This window comes from Phaethon aethereus (genome assembly GCF_964289735.1).
Source record: "Phaethon aethereus genome assembly, chromosome: 21".
Lineage (NCBI taxonomy): Eukaryota > Metazoa > Chordata > Aves > Phaethontiformes > Phaethontidae > Phaethon > Phaethon aethereus.
The window spans coordinates 7557005-7578536 of record NC_138597.1 but is presented as its reverse complement, the minus strand read 5'-3'; the positions used below and the strand labels follow the sequence as shown (position 1 = coordinate 7578536).

The 21532-nt window shown below is 41.8% G+C and overlaps 1 protein-coding gene across 2 annotated transcripts in view; it reads right to left on the bottom strand.

The window, feature by feature from the left end:
- The window catches only part of SKI (SKI proto-oncogene), a gene marked incomplete at both ends in the record, with an annotated part of 117000 nt that overhangs the window by 74072 nt on the left and 21396 nt on the right, over positions 1 to 21532 (bottom strand). Inside the window, one exon of one of the 2 annotated variants that reach the window (XM_082009373.1) lies at positions 11683 to 11786. The exons of the other annotated variant lie outside the window; for it this stretch is intronic. Within the exon in view, the coding sequence (XP_081865499.1) occupies positions 11683 to 11786 (104 nt within the window). The remainder of the gene's footprint in view (positions 1 to 11682; positions 11787 to 21532) is intronic. 2 annotated transcript variants of the gene reach the window in all.

The window sequence follows — 21532 nt, the reverse complement described above, 5'->3', positions numbered from 1 at the left end:
GTGTTAGTGTAGACAAAAACACAAATAGCCTTCACCCATCACCTAGTACGCTGGTTACTCTCAGCCCCTGGAACTTTAACAACAGGAGTGAAGCTGTGCACAGATTTTCACGGTATTCTGAGCTTCTCAGCAGGACGCTATATTGAGCATAAACTGGCCGTTTTAATAAAAATTGCTTGGCAACAGGGGTTTTGTATAATACAAACATTTCTACATAAAAACCCAAGGTAGCTTTCTCCATGTGATTACAGCCGGGTCCACAGTAATGCAGACCAGATGTGCATTCTGCATTCCAGCGTATTTGTTAATCTGGAGGGGGGTGGGGGGGGTGGGGCCCACAGTTTACAGAATTACTCACATTAACCAGGTATAGCTGGTTTAAAATGGTCTTTATTATTCAGAAAAATAAATTAATGAAGTTGTCTTCTTTAGAAAAAGCTCATCTATCACCTTAAAAACATTCCATATGTACAGTTTAACCTCCCTCGTATTTATACTTGCTCCTGGTTTCAGGCATTTCTCTCTGAATTTTGTTGTTTTTATAATACCTTAAGCCTCATTCTGCCTGCCCTCATGCAGCTACACCCACTGCAGGATGGTGGGTGTAGCTGCATGCATTGATGCAGTTACTCATGCTCCCGATTTTCATTATGAGAAGGAGAATCAGGCCGAATGGTTATGGCGTTCGTTTAATGCAGAAAGCGTATCTGTCAGATGTTACTCCTGTCACATCTGCTGAAATGGAATTTTCACCCTTCAAGTGAGAGTGGCTACATCACTGGGTAAGTAGCTGAGTGGGAGGAGCTATAATCATATACAACATGCAAGTCAGCAGAACAGAAAACCTTATATAGTTATTCCAACATTTGCTTCCCTATGGTATAATTCAAAGAAGGATCCGATCTGCTGAATCATCGACCTGTTTTCTGTTTTCCACTTTACTGTCATCAGCTTCCGCGATAGTACTGCCCAGAAGTGCTCTACTGACATTATCCCTTTTGAAAAGATTTTGCGTGCTACTCTAAACAGCAGTCTCTGATATCTTCATCTGCTTGTTTTCCTCCAAGGTCTGGTACAGCAAGCGTAACAACCTTTTATAAACTACTAATTGTGTTTGGGGAAAAAAAAGGAAAGTAACCAAAAAGCCTGAACTTGCCAGTTCATTGTTTGGGAGGCTGCCTGGCTGCTTCATCTAACTACAGCATTTTACAAAGTTCAGGCTGTGTTTAATTTCTCTTCTCCAAGAGCTCCAGCAACCCGAGCCTGCGCCGCCCAGCCTCCACCCACGACACAGGCAGCAACATACGGGAGAAAGAAAGAAAGAAAGGGGTAGGAGGGGCTAGCGAGGACAAGCCATTTTACAGTCTCTCGGCATTCCAGTCCCCTGCCTAATTCCCATCTTTGGAAGAAAAAAAGAAAGGGGAGAGGACAGCCTGAACTTTTGACCTGTAGCGCAGACACCCAACCAGAACAGAGAAGAGTCATAAAGGTGTCTGTGCAGGGCCGTGATCTCACGACAATCGTCTGCAGCTTGTTTCCTCACCATCCTCCGCAAAAAAATGTTGATTACTTGTTTTATGATTGCCAGATGGTGGACTCTACTGAGAACCTTCTTCCATCCACAGTGACTGCCTGACCCCACATAAAACCGGCAGGGGCCGAACCTTTTTCTACCCATCCCACCACGGGAGGAAGCAGAGACCTTCAAACCTTAAAGAAGGTGATCCCACTTGTACCAATGTGTTTTCAATTCTGCACAAGGAATTCACACCTGGATTCAGAATCAGCAGCAGTTTGGCCATTCATAAAACATTTACATTATACTGAAAGTACATAACATGTTTATGAGGCAAACACGAGATGAGCTTCTCCTTGCCCCGAGAAGTGGATTTAAAGTTTGATACTGCCGTGTAAACAAGGGCTAGAGACACTCTGTCTCAGGGAGCATCTTGCAACTATTTTTCTTAATTGCCGTTCAATGAGTGAACACAATAACCACAGGTGAAGCAAAACCACGATTTTAAGACAGTGGCTTGTGGAAACACAAAAAAATTGCAGAATGGCTCCCATGTGGATACAGTACTCTAGAATAAAAGGCATTTTATGCCATAGTGACTACTATGCTTCCACAGCAGAGCTCTGGAATACAGTAATTTTTATTCTAGAACAGAAAGCCCAGGCAAGGAGCTGTTGCGGATGATACACAGGACTCGCTCTTTTCTTTCCATTGCACTCAGTTTCCCTGCATGGACAGGCTCCAGACTTCCAACCACACCTGCTTGTGCCAAGACTAAGCAATACTTTAGAGCCTAGGGCAGGGAGGGAAGATACTCCTATTTGTACTTCAGTTGCCTACAACTCCCGTATCTTGTTTTGCCATAACTGTCCAGATTCTTTTCCCTGAACCCTTTTTTCCTCTTGCTCTAACCCATTGCCATAACCATTCAACTCATGAATACACTACAAAGATCATTTTAATCTCTCCCGAGCAAACACCAAAGAAATTTCAAAACCTTCCACCAAAACCCCAAGAATCTCATGGACTCATTTTCCAAAGAAGTAGGAATTGCACTAGGGAGGCAGTGGATCCATCCGTAACTCCATTTTAACAAATGTGGTTATTGATATATCCTAACCACGTTCCTCTGGACATTTCCTTGCCTAAACAGTGTCATATGCCGCTTTTACTTCAAGGGCTGTTGTAAATCACAGAATCACTAAGGAAAGGACCTTGAAGATCATGAAGTCCAACCATTAATCCAGCACCACCATGTTCCCTAAACCATGTCTTGAAGCGCCACATCCACTCGTTTTTTGAACACAGCTTCTTTCAATTAATGCAGCTGCATAGATCTTTATTGCTAAAAAAGCATGGACACCAAAGGCTCTTCCTACAGGATTATGAAATTAGACAGGATTATGAAATTCAAGGAACTACTATCACTAGCTAATCTGCATTGAAGCGGGTGGGTATGCCACTCTCCCATTGCAAATGCCATGAGGGTGATACAAGCAAATATGTTTTGTTTAAGATCCACTTATAACAGGCTAGGACTACGTATACCTGCTTGCTTATCATAGCTCAGCTGATGATGAGGTATGGCAATTCAAATGCCAGTGACTGACTGTATAACTTGACTTTTCCAGTACTCAATCAGAATTAGCATTTCACTGGAGACAACAACATTGATAAAATGGAGTACTGACAAACTCAAGGAAGGAAAGTCTCTTAAGGCTGTTAAACACAAAGACGTAACTTCCAACTCAGGAAGCCCTGAAGCCACACATGATTGGAGTATACATTGGGGAAAGTATCTCTGCATGCTTAGCCTAATCTCTTCGCTTTCCTTCATCATTTACTATTGTCCACTTTCTGAGACAGGATACTGGGTTAGATGGATGTGCAGAATGGTCACTGTTGCATGCTGCAATTAATAAAGTTACTTTTTTTTTTTTTCATTCTAACTCCAGCCCACAAGCAGTTCACACTTAGCGCTGAGTGACTTGGCATTATTCTGTTATTTCATTCCCTTCTTCTTCTATTAATCCCTTTGCCATTTTAACTGATAAAACCCCAAAGTTCACAACCTCACTGTCCTAAGATTCCCCTCAGATATGGTACCCTCCCCCACATCAGTGATAAATAAGATTTACAGGGATGCTGACTGCATCATCCTCTAATCTCCCCTTGCCTCCCCGACATACCAACAAGCCATAAAGTTTAGTGTGACCCCCTTTCTGTTGTTGTTTACAATAAAATCCTGCTTCAGCTTCTGTCTTGAATAGCTATCACGAAGGTCAGTTGGACCTAATTGCTCTGGGTGCCTCCTAATGACCACAAATAGCACCTTTTTAACGAGCAGAGAAGGGGGAAAAAGAAAGAAAATGAAAAAGAAAAGAATTCAGTCTTTCAAAACCAGAGAAAGCCTCAACAACATGCTTCTCTCAATTACGCACATCTTTAACTTCTCATGAACTTTACTAGGAAATGCACAGACAGGAGCTCAGAAGGTATCTTAATTTTTACCACCTAGATTTAATTAGAGGATTGATTCTCTTTTCACATATTTCAGTTGGATTTTATTGTTCTCTCTTCTCCCTGAGGTGTTCTCTTTATTCTGGGCAGTACAGTACATGATTGTAACACAGTAGCACAGATTCATCAATGCTAGCAGGAAGCCACACAGTCACACATGCAAAACGAGTACCTATGGTTGGTTTAGGTAGAATTTCTTATTTACAGGCAGATTTGTTCCGGTTCAATCATCACTTAAGTTTTCTTTTTCTTGTATGGACTCATCCTGGTCTGATATAATTTTCTACACAAGACACAGTTCCAGAAGATTTCACAATACTCATTACTTCTCTTTTCCTTGTGATCCTCATCTTATTCTTGCTAAATACAAGCCCAAATGTTAGCAGGCATCCTCAAGATAACACATCAGAGTCCTTCATAGAACAAAACCAAACCAAACCAAAGCAACACATACAGGTGCATAGTATGTTAGATTACACAACTTCAAGCAAATTTCTATAGGTTTGATATTTACAGTTTTAATTCTGTTGTAACTCATGAATAAGTCCCAAAAAGAAATTACTTTAATGGTCAATGTAGTCCAATATTCTTTGGTTCTAGTCACCACTGAATATGAACATGTCTTCCCCACTGTTCTACTTGGGGATGAATACACTTTGCTAATCTCTTCTCTTAGAGGTATACATTGTTCTGGTAGGGAAAATTTCTTCGCCTCACGTTCTTCGTGAAATTCAGCTTCATCTTTGTTGGCTCTTCCCCTCTCCTTACTTTCAGAAAAACGGAAGGGTTTATAATTCTGTTCCTATAATGGAGTTCTCCTTATTCACTCCTATGACAAAGGATACATTATTCTGGCCATACTAAGTTCTCTTGCTATTCATTGTAAAACCTACATAGAGTTGAACAGTAAATTCTTAGCACACCTTTTTTCTGCCATTTTTGGTTTAGGATTTTGTATTTTGTTTTTCTTTTCATCTAACATCTGGTCAGCAGAAGGGCTGATACATCCCTCTCATTTACTACATGCATGTAGCTTACATCCTAACACTAAACAAAGACCGCATGAATCCTTCCAACACTGCCAAAGAGTCTGATACTTTTAAAATACTTATAAAAATGCAGGAAGTTATTTACTGAATTTATCATGCATTTCGCCTATAAAGAAGTTAACACTAGGGGGGAAAAAACCGAGGGTTTTTTTATTAATTAACACTGTGCTGGGAAACATTTTGAGAAAGGGGTATGTGGAATGTAGATTCCTTTTATAGTGGCGCCTGAACACAACTGGACTCACTGTCTTAAAAAAATTAGGAATTTACACATACACCCGTAATGTTTCTTTAACAAAGTGACAGATCATCCAGGAACCAGTTCAACCTAGAATGAACACTAGCCAGTCAAACTATGTACAGCTGAAGTAGAGGAAAGGAACGTGAATTCAAGGCTTACTATAAAGCAAGATACATAAAGTTTCTGTTTGTTTACAGTCAATTCTTGCTATAATTAAGAGGTTCAGGTACACAGTTAAGTGTCTCCTTCAGCATCTTCTCTATAAAGTAACATATCATAAGCATCTTCTATTCAAATAAGTACTAGTTTGCAAAGCATGTTTCTGCAGAAAGCTCTCATTGCATGCAATGTCATATAGATACCTCTCCCATACAAATGTGGAATACGGTTTGGGGAAAAAATCAGAGCTAAACACAATTTTTTACAAAGAAACACTGTATGTGGGAAGAGTATTATGATGTGTCAATCTAGTGCTGTTTAATGCGTCCCCTCCCATAAGGAACTCTACTTTGAATGCAGCTCAGGGCATTTTGATAGTCATCCAAACTTTTACCTTGCTTCTCCTACACTGAGGTTTGTTTCTGGGTTTTCTACTTCTTCAAAGAGGCACCATGTTACCAAAGAGGATTCTGCTTGACTTTTTTGTGTGTACAAAAGGCAACAATAAGTCTTTCCAAGATCTCACCAGGCCAAAGGCAGCAAATGGATTTTCTTTAAGGTACACCTTTCTTCTGCTACTAAAAGCTCCATTCAAGCAGACCGTAACCCCTTGTTCCAGCTATCTGCTGAGGTGTTAAGGAAAGGAAAATTCCAAACATTACATTTGCCATCTCGCCTGTAAAGCCAGTACAACATTGCCAAAGTCCATATTCATCCATTCAAATGGGTAGACGAAAAACAAACAAGCAAACCACCACCAAGAGCAGCACATAGGTCAGGCACTTACTGGCAAAACTGAAGCAGGCTCAGAGGCCAGACATCAAATGTGCCACAGAGGGAGATAAATGATAGCTTCACGCAAAAACAGAGCTACATGTTGCCTGGAACTGACCAGATACACATTAACCTTTCATCATTTTTTGTTCATGACATTCATGAAATTCTGGATTTCTTGAGAATTTTGCTATCTGGTTAATAGTTTAATGGTTATAGCTGCATATCAGTCAATGCAAAGGCATGCTAAGGGAGCACATGGAACAATACATGTCTGAAGATTAAACTTTCCTAAACTGTGGCCTAAGTCTTCCTGGAGTTATATTAATAGTATCAGCTATAAAAAAAACCCACAAAAGTTGACTTATAACTCCAACTGACATCAGCTGGACTTTGATGTGCCAATTTATATGTCAAGAAATCATAAAAGAGCTTTCAGAGCAGAGTTCTTATACTGTTCATGTATAACCTGAAATTACATATGCATGGTATTTTATCCTAACTTTTGACCAGTCCCAATAGCCTTTTAAGGAAGAGCAGTAACTTAAAATTTGTGGCCCATTAAGAGGAGAACCTACATCCCAACAGATGAGATCTCAGACACAAAGCTTTCTTTATATCCTCATTAATTGGGATCTCCAAAGTTAAATGGCATAACACCTATTTTTATCCCTGGGAAGTGACTGAGAGGAAGAAAGGAAGAAACAAAGATGAAAGAGAGATTAGATAAATTGCATCTAGTTGTGCACTACTAAAACCACCTCTTAAAAATATCTGTTTTTTTCTTCTTCAGTCTTGTAAATATCAATAAAGCATATATTTATCTAAAACAATGTAAATAGTATGAGTTACCTCAGGTTTTCTTAAGTGTTTGGGTATTTCATTTTCTAACAAAATTGTAGAATCCATACAAAGTTAGCATAGAGAAATTAAGATATAATTTTAAATTATTTAGATAGTTATCAAAAGTACCAGCACAGAGACACGAAGATGAGTTGAAAGTAACACTGCCTTCAACACAGAATACCATCAAAAGCATGGATGTTAGTTTAAAGGAAAAGCTTTTTGACATAAGCCTGGTATTAAGTTTCTTTCTCACATCCCTTTTAAGCATCTCGTCATCACCCTAACCACAGTGACGACTGCTGTATAAGTGACTGTCCTAACCCATACCCTTAATGATATTCCCCTCACTATGCAGTCTTTCTCAAGTCAGCTATCACACTTCATCAAGGCTCATCTGGGACGTTCAATACGGGTGCTAAGACCATGCAATACCACCAACATGCTATATATTTGATAATTTTCTACACACACAAAGAGCACATAAAAATTGCCTGATAGGAAAACCTAAGTGGGGTGGTTGTAAAATAAATTCAGAGAGAATCCAGATTTCCTGAAATGATGAGTGATTCTGGAAGCCTCTATGTTTGGATATTCTCCTTGAGATATTTTAGTAGGACTCTATTTTCACAGTGCAGGGCATATATCTTCTGAAAATCAGACCCCAAGGAAGTATCCCAAAGCTGAAAACCCAAAAATTGAAGGGGGTGGTGGAAGGGGGAGAGAATATCTGTACTGTACTTATCTAGAGCGGGACTGATCAAAGCAATCCAAAAAGTTCTAGCAGTGTCTAGGAAGGGAATCAAGTCGCAGGGCAGCTACCAAGCCTACACTCAGCTAATCTAAGGCTGTACTAGTTCAATGGAAGCTGGCAGGTCAACTTCCTCATTGACTACATCGTTTCCTTTGGGCACTCGTTACTGCAGCTTGCTGCTTAAAACAAGAGACTGGTAGTCATGACAGCCAGCTTTTATTCTCAGGTCTGGAGATACAATAGGAGGTCAGAACACCACACTGGAGGTGAAGACTCGCTGGTCCTAGGCTGCATGCCAGGAGGAAGAGCTTATCAAGTCATCAGAACACAGCTGAGCCTGGACTCTAGGATTCTGATTGCAGGTCCACCAGATAACTTCTTGTGTGGCCACAGACAAGCCATCGGGTCGTTCTCTATCTCAGTCTACTCCTCGAAGGAGCAGATAAAATAAAACTCTTTGTCACAGGGTCACACAATGGCTGTTTAACATACGTAAATGATTCTAATAGTATCAGGCAAACTAAGCAGGAAAGGCAAACCACTGCTGGTGGTATTGCTGTAGCTGCAGTCCTGATGGCGTGTGATGTCACAGGGGCAGCAAATCTGAATGCTGAGCACACAGAAGTTTCTTTAAATGCAAAAGCACTGTGAAAGGATTGTATTCCTAATCACACCTCCTGTCACAGTGCTGGCTTCCATTTGCCCTTAAATCCCAGTGTGGCAGCACTGCGTGTGTGTGCAAAAGCACATGCACGCCTGGCCTCTCCTTTTGAAGAAAGGATCTAACAAATCCTTCCAGACAGCATTAGAGAGGAGAGGAGACACTACCGGATCAAAACAGCCACCTGAAGTGACCCCTCGTCTGCTTCAGAGACGTTACATAAGCTTCATGCAGGAGTGGGAACCGACAGGAATGCGGCACGACAGAACAAGAAAGCTCTCGTGCCAACAGGTTCCTTTTAGCTGATTACAGGCAGGGACTTCTCCAACACACTCTGATGCAATGGGCCTGCCCTTTAAAAGCAACACTAATTATCAACTGGCCACCCTACTCCAAAGAAGTGGCACCACAAATGTAAGAAGAGACACATTTCACAGAGAAGTAAAGTACAGCCTCTCCTGTATATTATACCTAAGAAGTTATGCCATAACAAAATATAGCCCACTAGATGTCCAGACACATCAGAAGTATCCCTCATTCACAGTCATCGGGAAGCCCCCCAGACAGAAAAAAAAATAAATACCTACAGCATGTTTAATCCTGCTTGACCCAGCTCCTTTGCCTAAGTACAGCGGTTAAGAAAGGTTGTCTGAGGGACTGCAATACATGCTTAAGTTCTGTGGCTGATTAAGCAAGCACATACTCCTGACTCAGGGAGTAAAAGAACTATCTACCTGGAAAAAACTGTATGCCAGGATCAAAATAAAATCTGAGAAAAAAAAAAAGTAATACCTTTTGAACTCATATAGATGAGTGAAGAGGCTGGACTAAGATTTACCAAGAGTTTTGGTTTATTCTTTTTTTTTCCTGAGTATCTCCACAGTCTTAATGGAAAGTGGCAAAGGGCATTCTGAAGATCTTAAATGCTCTTTATCCTGTAGCGACCCAAAATAGCATCTTGTGATGTACTTGTGAAATTCTAAAGAAGCCTCACAAAAGCCTAGAAGCCACAGGCAGTGGAAAATGGAGCACAGCAATGCAACTTATGATCACACAGACCACAGGAACATACATAAGAGGAGAAGAGAGGCAAAATCATTCTCTAAATGGTAGTGAACGGTAGCCTGGGAACTGCATGTTTCGGGGAACTTTAGAAGGGACTTTTAAAGAAGGGGCACAGGCTTTCCCAGCACTGACCTGCCACCAGTAAATCACTGAGTTTGCTGGCTTTTTGCTACTAATAGTATTGCCCTGTTTGAGAGCCTCAACAGTTTTCATCAGTATCTGACTTTAATTGCAAGCTGCTCCCAGAAGATACTAGGGCACAGATGAAAGAGTGCTAAACACTTCTAAAGGCTTTAGCCAAGGATGTGTGCTGTGGGAAATTTAATTAACAGTTCAGCATCCAACACATGACCGCAGCCAACTCTGATACTGCAAGTCTTCAGTCCTTTGGAGAATGACCTATGAATATTCCAGAAGAGAGAATACATCTCCTCTTGCTTGTTCCTAGACAAGGTCACTAAGCAGGATACCACTGTGCTGTTTCTCCTCATTCTTCTTACATTAAAAGTTTTTCCTTTATTACATGAAGTGTTCTGTCCCCAAAGATGTTCCTCTGAGGACTGAAAGCAACTGTACCACTGCCCATCCAGCTGCAGCCATCCAGGCTCTATGATGTTAAATGAATACTTGATGTTATTCAGAGGGGCCCTGAAACATGGTTTAGAACATCACCGTACTTCCAGAGATGTTCTAAAAGTTATTGATGAATCAAGACCGCTTACAGAAATGGACCATGATGTATTTCTCAATCTTTTCAAGCGGATTTCACTAGAACCTGCTGACCTCTCCTCTTTAGGAGGAAAGAGCAAAATACGCCAATAAAAAGAGGGGGAGGAGAGATTCTTTCTCGCTAAATCCTTTTTCTGCAAAAGCAGAACTGGTTCTTTGACTCTGCATTCAGGTAGTTCTGCTTTTGCTCAGTTCAAATGGGAAACCAATAGAAAAAGAGAGACAAACAATATGAACATCCTCTGTGGCTCCACAGAAGAGCCACCTATATAAGATCCTTCAAATATCCTTAGATGAACACCATGGATTTTGGCTCCTTTACAAGATATAAAGGACAGTAGGTTGCTGAATATTTTGCTTTATCTCAGGAGAGCAAGCAGAGGGCTGTATGTCTGAGAAACGTGGAACAGAAGAAAGTTAGCTTGTCTTCTCCAACTGGCTTCCCCTGCCCCCTTTTCTTTCAACACTCCTGGACAGAACCACCATGACTCAACTACAGAAAACATGAACTTAATGCTCCGTTTCTCCAGGGTCACATGGCTACAGATTTTCTAGAGCCTTGGTGGAGTTTACAATTTCCAGTCTTGTATGGCAAGCAAGAGATGAAACAGAACAGATTTTTGTTTAAAAGAACTACTAATGTGAAATTACTTTCATCATATCAAATTTTGGCATCAAAAACTTCAACTGCATTGACATGCACAAATAGAAGTTGGAAGCTTCATTTCACTATCATCTTATTCAAACAGATGATGCTTTAGCCCATCACAGCCATTTCAAAGAACAAAGTGATCCTGTAAGAAGAGGCTGAAAAACTTGATGGACCTTGCGCTGCGCTCAGTTATCTAGAAGCACGTCCATTTACATCAGCAGCAATAAAAGGTGTCAGAAACGATAAATCTGGGCTATCACTGCTTACCAGCTGCATGTTGCACCTAGAAAAAATTCTGAAGTTTTGAAAAAGTTACTTGTATCTTTCAATATGGATAATTTTAGAATGTATGTGTTTGTACTTTCTGAAAAGCAGGCCAATACCAGGCATGTCCAGATGTATACACAAACCCACTAGGGTCTTTTGAAAAACCACAGGCAATGAGCAAATTATGCTCTAGTTATGTCAGTGTACATCCAAAATCAGCGGAGTTATGCAGGCTTTTCACTGAGCAGTCCCTGTCCTATTTACTTTATCAACCCCACACAAAGCACAACTGACATCTTAGTGGTAACAAACTGAATGAGAACATGCCTATCACAGCTAGCATTTAATGCTACAGATACATGTGCATATGTGTTTTAGAGTTACTATTGTTTTCTTTTCCCCTCTAAAGAGAAGAGATTCCCCATCCCCCGCCCCTCTGCAGCCCTCTCCACCTCATTTCCATCTGGCTGACACTGCATTAATGCTAAACCTCCAGCTGGATCCCACAGTATTGTCTTGAACATTTTGTTCCAGCAGAGCTGAACTCTAGGAGACTCTCAGCGCTCAACACAAATCACAAGGCTTTATGTACATACAAGAGCAGCCTCTCAATAACAGCCTGTGCCCCTGGTACCGTGGCGGACAGGCTGGAAATAGGGCTGGTTCATGGAAGGAGGCCAGTTGTTGTGCTACGGGGGTTTTTGTTTTGGTTTTTAGACACTGCCTCTTTTCACACAAAGCAGACAAACAGGGGAGACTCTCTCTCTTTCCCTAATGAGAGGGGGTTTACCCCATAACTCTTAAAGCCTTTGCAGACTGGGGTTGGAGGGTGGGAGCCACCCTCACACAGTGTTACAGTAACGCAGTATCTTTAAAGCAGGATTCACCGAAATAGGTAAGTGAACTGAAAGAGCTCACAGCACTCAAGGCACACTTCCACATATTTGTTCTTCCCTCTCCTCCAGTGAAATACACAGCAGCCTGTGGCCACAACAGAAGCCAAAACAGAGGGCTAACTTGGAAAGGCTTGACCTCCACACCTCCAGCCCAGGTCAGATGCGTACCAGTAAAGATCACCTGGACCCGGCTCCCGGTTAAACTACCAGAAAACATTTGTAACAGGCAGTACCTTTCATTTATGAGGGCAGGTAGTTTCTTCATTCCTCAAGCGTCATGCCTTGCAGTAAGAGTTAACAAGACTGGGCTGTTCTAATACTTCACCCTCATCAAACATGGCAAGAGGCCTCCCATGCTGGAAACTCCTATGACCCAGTTAAAAAGGACACTGACCCAATTCTGTTATGACAGGAATGAAGCCCTTCTAATTTTCTTGAAGAAGAACAGTTTCAACTAAGCAATTCAACTCCATTAGAAGCAGCCCTCTCACAGAACAGAAATTGCAAAATTCCTTTTTAATTGCCATAGACGTACCCTTTTATAGCACCATTCACACCATTGTATCTTCAAGTGCTTTACAAATTAAGAAAGCACATTTAATATTGAATAATTGCCCATATTTAAATCCCCCTCTTGCTTTCAAAGGTATGAATTCCAACCTCAAACTGGAATGAGACCTTTCCTGTAACCGTCTGCACTGTTATGAGTGGTGCTTTCAAGGCAACATTACTCCTAGTAAGAAATGTACAAACTATTTCTCATTTACACTAAACTCCCTTTGTCACTTGAGTAGAAAGGTAATGGAAAAGTGCCGTGGAATGCATATAAGCGTATTGGAAAGCATCTTTTGTACTTCCCAAAAGACACTTTTGGTGAAAGCTGTCTGACAAGACCTTTGCATAGGAGAATCAGGTGCTGAGTGACATACATATCGCACTGCAGGTACGAATAGGACAACGTGGAAAGTCAGCCACAAATACAGAGAGGAAGTGCTAATCGCACTTGTGTTTAAAACAAGGAAACAAAGTATTTGCTTTATGAGAAATTTTTTTACTATTGTGGAAAGTTCTGATTTACACAAATCCTTAACCTGAAGCCTAGTGATGATGCAATTTTAAGATTAATTAGATACATAAAGACTTTTCAAGCTGATCCTTACAATACAAAGCAGAGAACAAGTTGCGGGGTTGCGGGGAGCACAAAGGAACAGGTTAAACAAAATTTCTTACTCCTTTAAACAGTCACCACCAGCTATGTAACATCTGGCTGTTTAGTACAGGTCACCCCACTGTGATCACACGACCCTTACAGGATCAGGGTTGCATAAGGGGTAAAAGAGCACACAGAGCCATGACAAACAACAAAAACCTCCCAAACCTTAAAGTGAAGAGAATTCAGCCAGCAACTTCTGCCTCTAGTGAAAATCAACCAGACTTTTCTCTTTTGTATGTAGCGCATTGCTTGCAATCTGGGAAAGGTATGTTCTGTACCCAAGAAAGAGGTTGTTTTGTTTCCCTCAAAACAATTAACAAAACATTTTAATTTTATTGCATCTTCCACCACTGAAACGAACTTTCCTTTCTCCAAACAATAATCTGAATATGGGGACACAACCGTAAATGAGCTACATAAAAAACTTTTTATAATTCACATACCGTTGATACTAGGAAGGTAAAGAATATTCATTTTAAGCCACACAAATACACAAATTTATAAGAACACACGCACTTACAAAAGCTCCACAGCTGAAAATGTTAACACACACAAAACTGAGAAACCCCACGTGAAATCTTTAAGTATGCTTCTGTGAATAAAGGTATGTATCTGCTTAGAAGTCACATGAGTAGAGTAAAAATACCATTGTTTCTTTCAAAGATTTCTATGAGACAAATATGGTTTAAGGAAATCAAGAAACGTAAGACACAAGGTGCACAATGGATGGCCCTGCAGATGAGGCAATCATTGCACAGAGATGCTAGCTAGGAATGTTTCAGGGGATTAATTTGAAGACTGGACACTATCTGATTGTATGAAGCATTTCTAGTTTGCAGCTTCTGTGATTAAGTTGAAAACAAAAGTGTTTCCATAACCAAACTGAACAACCCCCCTTATCGTAAGTCTGGACTAAAGAACCTTGAGCGCACAGAAATCCTCTAGAAAATCTTAGTTGAGTTTGAGATGAAAAACAGTTGCAAGAATGAGTCCCAGAAAAGGGACAGGGAGATGGGTAGCCATGCATGCCTGAGTATTTTCAGCTAGCATAGAAATCCACTCATGTAGGGGTTTCAAGATTTTTTGGAGGGGAAGAGTGAGCACCAAAATGTTTTACTAGTGTAATTAAACGCAATTATTTTATCACAGAACGCCCCTAAAATGTGTGAAAATCCAATACATCCCCTGAACCATTCAACTGTGCATAGGACTTGCAGAAGAGACAGGGCTATATCACTCCAGAAATTTCTAACAAACTGGTAAGAACAGTGACGCTTACTTGGTTCTACACTAGTTTATGTTTCTTCATGTCACAAGTTCCATTTTAAATCATTATACCCACAATGTGTGCAGTGAATACAATGAGATTTTGGAAATGAGTGTTAACACCTTGGCCAAAAGGCACAAGCTAGAAGACATCAGAATAGGAGGAAGCACAGTTTTTTATTCAGATCAGAGCTTTTGACAGGTTTCCATCTGACCTAAACTTGTCTTGCCAACACAGTAGACTAAAATCTAAGACTACTGGCTCTGAGCAGGGACAGAAGATGTTATCTGATAGATGTCATTATACGATTGACTCATATCACCTGAGAAGACCTACGAACTACAAGGCTGGAAATTTTATTATAAAGCACTTAGTACTCGCATACATCTGTCTTCAACCCACGACATGAAGTCCTATGACAACTCAATGCAAAAAGGCGCTTCCCCCCCTTTCTTTTCTTTAATAAACACACAGGTGTCCTGGTTTCAGCCAGGATAGAGCTGGTTTTCCTCACAGAAGCTAGTGTGAGACTGTGTTTTGGATTTGGGATGAGGAACTGTTGATAATGTGCTGATGTTTTGGGTTGTTGCTGAGCCGTCAAGGACAGTCCAGCTTCTTGTGCTGGCCTGCCAGCGAGCAGGCTGGGGGTGCACGGGGAGCTGGGAGGGGACACAGCCGGGACAGCTGACCCAGACTGGCCAAAGAGATATTCCCTACCATACGACGTCATGCCCAGTACATAAACTGGAGTTGGCCGGGCGAAGTCGATTCCAGGTGTATTGGACACCTCTCCAAGTGAAAGCAAACTGTGGCCTGCACTCTGCTGCCAAAGGGATCGAGAAAAACGCGTTAGCAATATCAATGGTGGCGTACCACTTGGCTGCCTTTGACTCCAGTTCATATTGAAGTTCTAGCATGTCCGGCACAGCAGCGCTCAGTGGCGGCGTGACTTCATTCAGGCCACGACAGTCTACTGTCAGTCTCCACTCTCCATTAGACTTTCGCACTGGTCCACTTGCCTGGGTGACATAGAACATCTTCCTTGAAGGGATACCTTTCCTTCACACCCGACAGGAGTCGTCTCCAGAGGCTGAGGACTTGTGCACCTTTTCCAATTGCTTTGTCAATGCCCCCTTCCCTAGAAAGGGATCCCAGCTGCTTGGCTTCCCTACCCTCTAATTCCAGGCTACTGGCCCCATTATCCCAGCATCGGAGCAGCCAGGTGACAATGTGCTCACCTGGACGACGGCTGAAATCCTTTCGCATATCTCGCAATTCACTCAGGGATAGAGATCGGGTAGTTACCGTCTCTTTTATAAGTTCTCCCTCTTCCTCCTCTTCAAGCGATGACTCGCTCTCTTCCCTCTTCCGTGCTTGTGATGGCCCTGCTTCAGAGCACTCTGCCTCCCCGGGAGAGAGCGCGAACGCAGTCCCCCACTACCACAAATTATGCAGTCGAGTTTCCCGCATTTGGGGAAATCGCAGGGGTCAGCACACCCGGAGTGCAGGGGATGAGCCTCGCCCTGGGAAAACCACCTGCCTGATCATGGTGTCTCCCCTGCCAGGTAAGTACATTATCAACAGTTCCTCATCCCAAATCCAAAACACAGTCTCACACTAGCTTCTGTGAGGAAAACCAGCTCTATCCTGGCTGAAACCAGGACAACAGGACAACAGACAGAATGAAATACTGGCGGAGTCAAGAGCAGTATCTAGAAATCCTTAAGTTTCACTAATTCTTCACATGACATTTGGGAATACGTATCTATGATAAAATAACCAGTGTTATTTGTAGTGGGCTGTATGGACACCAGCACCACTACAAATCAGTGCAGTAGCTCAAACTAAGGTCATGGCCATATCCAGTCACTCGGAGCCACATTTCCATCCTCAGTACATTGTAGTTTGCAAGAAGAGCATATAAGGCAACCTTATGGCCATATTTTTTGGTTTCTGCCAAAGAAAATTCACCCTTAACAACACAGGTCTGTTATGGCCTCCTTTACAATGTTCCTGCCCTTTTTCCACTCTGTGTATAAGATTAAATGAGATAAGGATCTCATCCTTCTTCCCTTTGCAAACCGGAAACGCTCCCAGCTATGACCACTCTTTCAAAGCAGCACAGCGTATTGATTCAAAGAGGAAGTTTTCCGGGACATCACAAGAGTGACACGCTGGAGACAGTGCTTGCGCAACCTTCCCATGGGTGTCTGTGCTGTTGATTCCCCTGTCAAAGCTCAGTTGTCAGGATTCAAAATTAAAACTATAGCACAATGTTTCATCATTATTTCTCCCCTTCTCACTCAGCAATAAGAGCTGTATTGTAGGATCTCACCAAAAGGCCTACAGAAAAAAAATACATACTTAATCTGACAGGAGCCATCCTAGGCCCCATCCCCAAAATGCTACCAAAAGGACTGCATACTCAGAATAAATATATTTTTCTTTTAACACAGTGCTGATTAGCGAATTAGAAAATGGGTTTGCCACTTCCGAGGAAGTCAACAACTTCTGAGGACAGGACCTTGTCTCTTCCATTAGCTAAATTCCGAACAACTGCAAGCCTGTAATGAGTTGCGTGTGAAGGCCAAGGTGAAGTAACATCTTAGCACCTTTCATACATATTCGTAAAGAAACAACAATACTCAGCATTAACACAATCCTGTATTTATGTAAAATGCTTCACAAAATCTCCTTAACACCCCTGTTGGGCAGGGAGGTAAACACTGTTAGTCTTGTTTCACAGAGAAGTGAAGTAACTTGCCCAAGGTCACCCAGTTAAATGGTGTCAAGAGCTGGGACCATAAAAAACTTCTCTTGACTCAATACTCTGCCCTACCCACTAAAGCAGTATTACCTCCCTGCACCTCTGGTAATAACAAGGGGAGGACAGCTCCTTCCCCACCACCCATGAACAAGTTATACCTAGCAAACACCAAGTAATTTCAGAGGAGGAATGAACGAACTCCTATGTAGTTAATTCCAGGAGCTGATCCAGTCCAGGCCTGCCCACGAACCGAAAGAAATTCTTTCACATACACATGCTGATGAGGGAGAAAAGGAGGGAGAAAAGGAGGGAGAAAAGGAGGGAGAAAAGGAGGGAGAAAAGGAGGGAGAAAAGGAGGGAGAAAAGGAGGGAGAAAAGGAGGGAGAAAAGGAGGGAGAAAAGGAGGGAGAAAAGGAGGGAGAAAAGGAGGGAGAAAAGGAGGGAGAAAAGGAGGGAGAAAAGGAGGGAGAAAAGGAGGGAGAAAAGGAGGGAGAAAAGGAGGGAGAAAAGGAGGGAGAAAAGGAGGGAGAAAAGGAGGGAGAAAAGGAGGGAGAAAGACAAAAGTAAAGTGCTACATACAGAGTAAAGCTTCATAATCTCTCAATAAGAGATAAAACAGATCGACTGCCCCAAGAACCGAGCTGCCTGAATAGGGATACAATTTTTAAAGCACATAAATTTGTTGCTAACCTGGCCTACCCTGCAAAGCCTCCAAGGCGTGCTTGTGGCTTTAAATATTTTCTTGTTGCTGCTTTGAAGGCAAGAACAGACATGATCTCTAAAGCATCCACTGATATGCAGTTGGGGGGGGGAGGTGGTGAATACTGTAGCTAGCTGAGAACTGTCAGATTGTGTTTGCCATCAAGGAATGCCATTTCCCAATGCCTGAGTTTAACTCTGGAATGAGATGCACGCTGCTGCTGACCCCTCTGCTGACATTCTATAGAATCCCTTATCTCATCAGCCCCTGAGCATCCCATCCTCACTCCTCCGCGTTCATGTTCCCAAACTGTCAATCTCTCTGCAATGACTCACAAGGTTCTGAACCCACCATTCGCCTCTATGAGTCTTACTATTTTTTCATACATGTCCTTCTGGTTTAGATTGAGAGGCGTCTATTCTTCTTAAACGTTAAAAACAAAATTAAAAAGAATCACTAAAAGCAATATGCCCTCGGCATAACAGCCTCCCTGAGAGCACTGCACACTTCAAAGAAAAACACAAGAATCTAATTCTGCTCTCCAGTTAGAGTGCTGTAAATTAGGAAAAATTCTACTGAAGTCAATCAAGCCACAATCATTACAACAACCACTGTTGAGCAAAAGCAAAGCGGAGCCTGCCTGTGGGCAGATTTCAGGAGTGACAATGGATTAGAAAAATGTATTGCAAGGGTGTATTAAAGTTTAGGTCAGCTTTCCAGATTCTCTATGTACGCCCCTTGCAACCCACTTAAAACTAGAATTTTCATTACCTAAACTATAATCCTCATCATTATATATGACAGTTGAGTTGTTTATGCATTTACTGGATTAGATATTCAGAAGCAGTGGTGCAACCACCACCTGTGCATTACTAACACAATTCTGAGGCAGGTGGAGTGGTTCAAGATGGATGCCAACCAAAATTCCAACACAGACTTCGTTTGTCATACCTACATGGCATGGATGTATCATCCATCATGGATGGCTTCAGTTCTTTACCTTCTGTCACCTCATAATTTGGATTATCCCATATTAAACCAAAGGCTCACTTAAGATGGCATTTTTAAAACTGGTAGAGTTCAGAAATCAGTAATGGAACTGTTTTAATGCTTTCTCATCCAATCCCACTGCACAGAGCAGGAGGAAAAGAATGGAATAAAGTAAGACAGATCTCCCCAAAACACTTATTTAGATGCTTGGATATTCCTTAAACTACTGAGTAACTTGACCAAAATTGAAAGAGTTAAAGAAAACCTAGCATGCTTATTTTTCAGAGAGCACAGAACCAAACACAAACATGCACATCCATACATTATTGGATTTGCTGGTTTAATCAGCAAGTACCAGTGACTCAATTAGCCTCTTAGCAGTGCCTAAATGCCACTAATTCAGCCCGCTGGCTGCTGCAGCATGCATATACAAGCTTGTCCCTTTAGATTTAGCAGTAACAGCACCACTATTCTTCTCATGACAGCACTAGGGGCCCAGACAGTCTCCTTCTCTCTCTCTCTTTTTCTCTGTTCTGCCAACCACACAGAAAGAAAAGACCCCAGGGCTGACTGTGTGTGAGCGTTGAGTAGGAGGAAAAAGGAAGAGAGAGACACTATTTCTATTCATTTTACAGCTTCATCTATCAAAAGCCTTTCTAAAAAAAAAATGAAAAATGCATTCCCAGAAGCTCATGGTTTAGAGCAACAGCCTAATAAGGTGTTAAAGAAGAGATACTGACCTAATCTTTAGCAGCCACATCTACTACACAAAAGTTTAACAAATTACAGAAGCTAGGGTTGAAGAAGTACTATTTGATTCTATCTAATTCACACTTCCACCATTGCTAGTCTGTTCCTTATACTGTTTGTTTTTAGGATAAAAGGTAAAGCATCAACATGTGAACCATACTTTTAACGGAAACTTTCATACCTTTGGCAATCTCAAATAACAATACATGCTGCCAGTGAACAAACCAGCCAACCCCAAACTGCTTTTTCTTTCCACTCAACAGCACAGTCATTCAGTTAATTTTTGTGACTCTCCCTTATATAATGACTAATTTTCAGGCAGACTGACTCCCTGGTGAGTTGTTGCACATCGTGCAGCCATAAAAGCACTAGTGACAGTCAAAGAAGGTGACAGGAACAGTAGGCTGGTGTTAGGGCAGAAGCCAAAAGGAGTTTTGGCAGCAACTAGGTATATGTCAAATTAAAGTGGCCAAGCAACTACGGCTTCAAAACTATTGACTCAGTATGAACAAAATGTGCTGTCAAAACACAACATGTCAGAACCGAGCCCATCAGATCTATTTTACTTGATGACTATACATAGAATTACAGGTCAGGAGAAACACAGGAGATCCCAGAGGAGGAAAAAAACCTTTGCTAATTAACTCGCAGTGTGGAAAGCAGGGTATTCTTACCCAGAACCCAGCGCAGAAGACACATGAGCTCTTCTCTCTCTCTTCCTCATAATCCTTCTCATCACTTAGAAATGAGGGGTCATTAATAAATGGTCAAAGGTGGATTCATGTTAGGTTTGCGAGCCACGACATTTGCAGGAGAGGCATTATTGCTTTAATCCCTCCCAGAAGCTTCCCAGCTGACAATCACTTGGCATCCAAAGGCTAGGTAAGAATTTGGCAACCACACAGGATTTCTACAACAATATTTGCAACACAAAATGAAACAAACAAACAAACACGAATACCCCTTTCCAGCGCTAGACAGTAAACAGGCCGCGCACTCCCACTCCCCTTTCCTCATTAATATTCAACTGTTTAAAATAAAGATGTACCAAAAAAATACCAGGGAATCCAGGGAATTCATTAAGTCTTCAGTACTTCAGTTCACCAGTCACCGATTTCCAATCAGTTGAAACTGGAAAAGTCATTGCTACAGCTGCAGCCCAGGTCAGAGGAAAGACTAGTGTCACACTCACAGAGCTGCCAGGTTCAGGATGAATGCAGGGTGGCTTTGGAATTGTAAGGGGCTAAGGGGAATGCGGTATCTTAATCAAGGAAAACCAACCAACCTGTCCCCAACAAACAAGGACATATACTCAGCTAGCATAAATCAGTGTTTCTTAATAGAAGCCACTAGATCCACACAATATGAAAACCGTAAATAGCATGGCAAAAAAAATGACCAAGTTTCCTATTCCTGTATGCATACTTGCATTTGATACCTCATTTTGAGAGATGATCAGTGTACAAATTTCACATGTCCTTCACACCTACCACCCAAAACCAATCACAAATACCTAGCTATCATCTCAATACAAATAGCTACTGCCAAGACTATTCCAGAAGCAGCACTAGCACAGCTCATAGCACAGAACTTCCCCCCCCTGCACAAAAGCCCCCATCGTCTTTGCTGCACAAAGTGAGAGGAAATTGTTGCCACTTAGGGGAACTCCATGGGAAGAGTGTGCAGAGACAATATCCTGCTTGGTGGATCCTAGGAGCA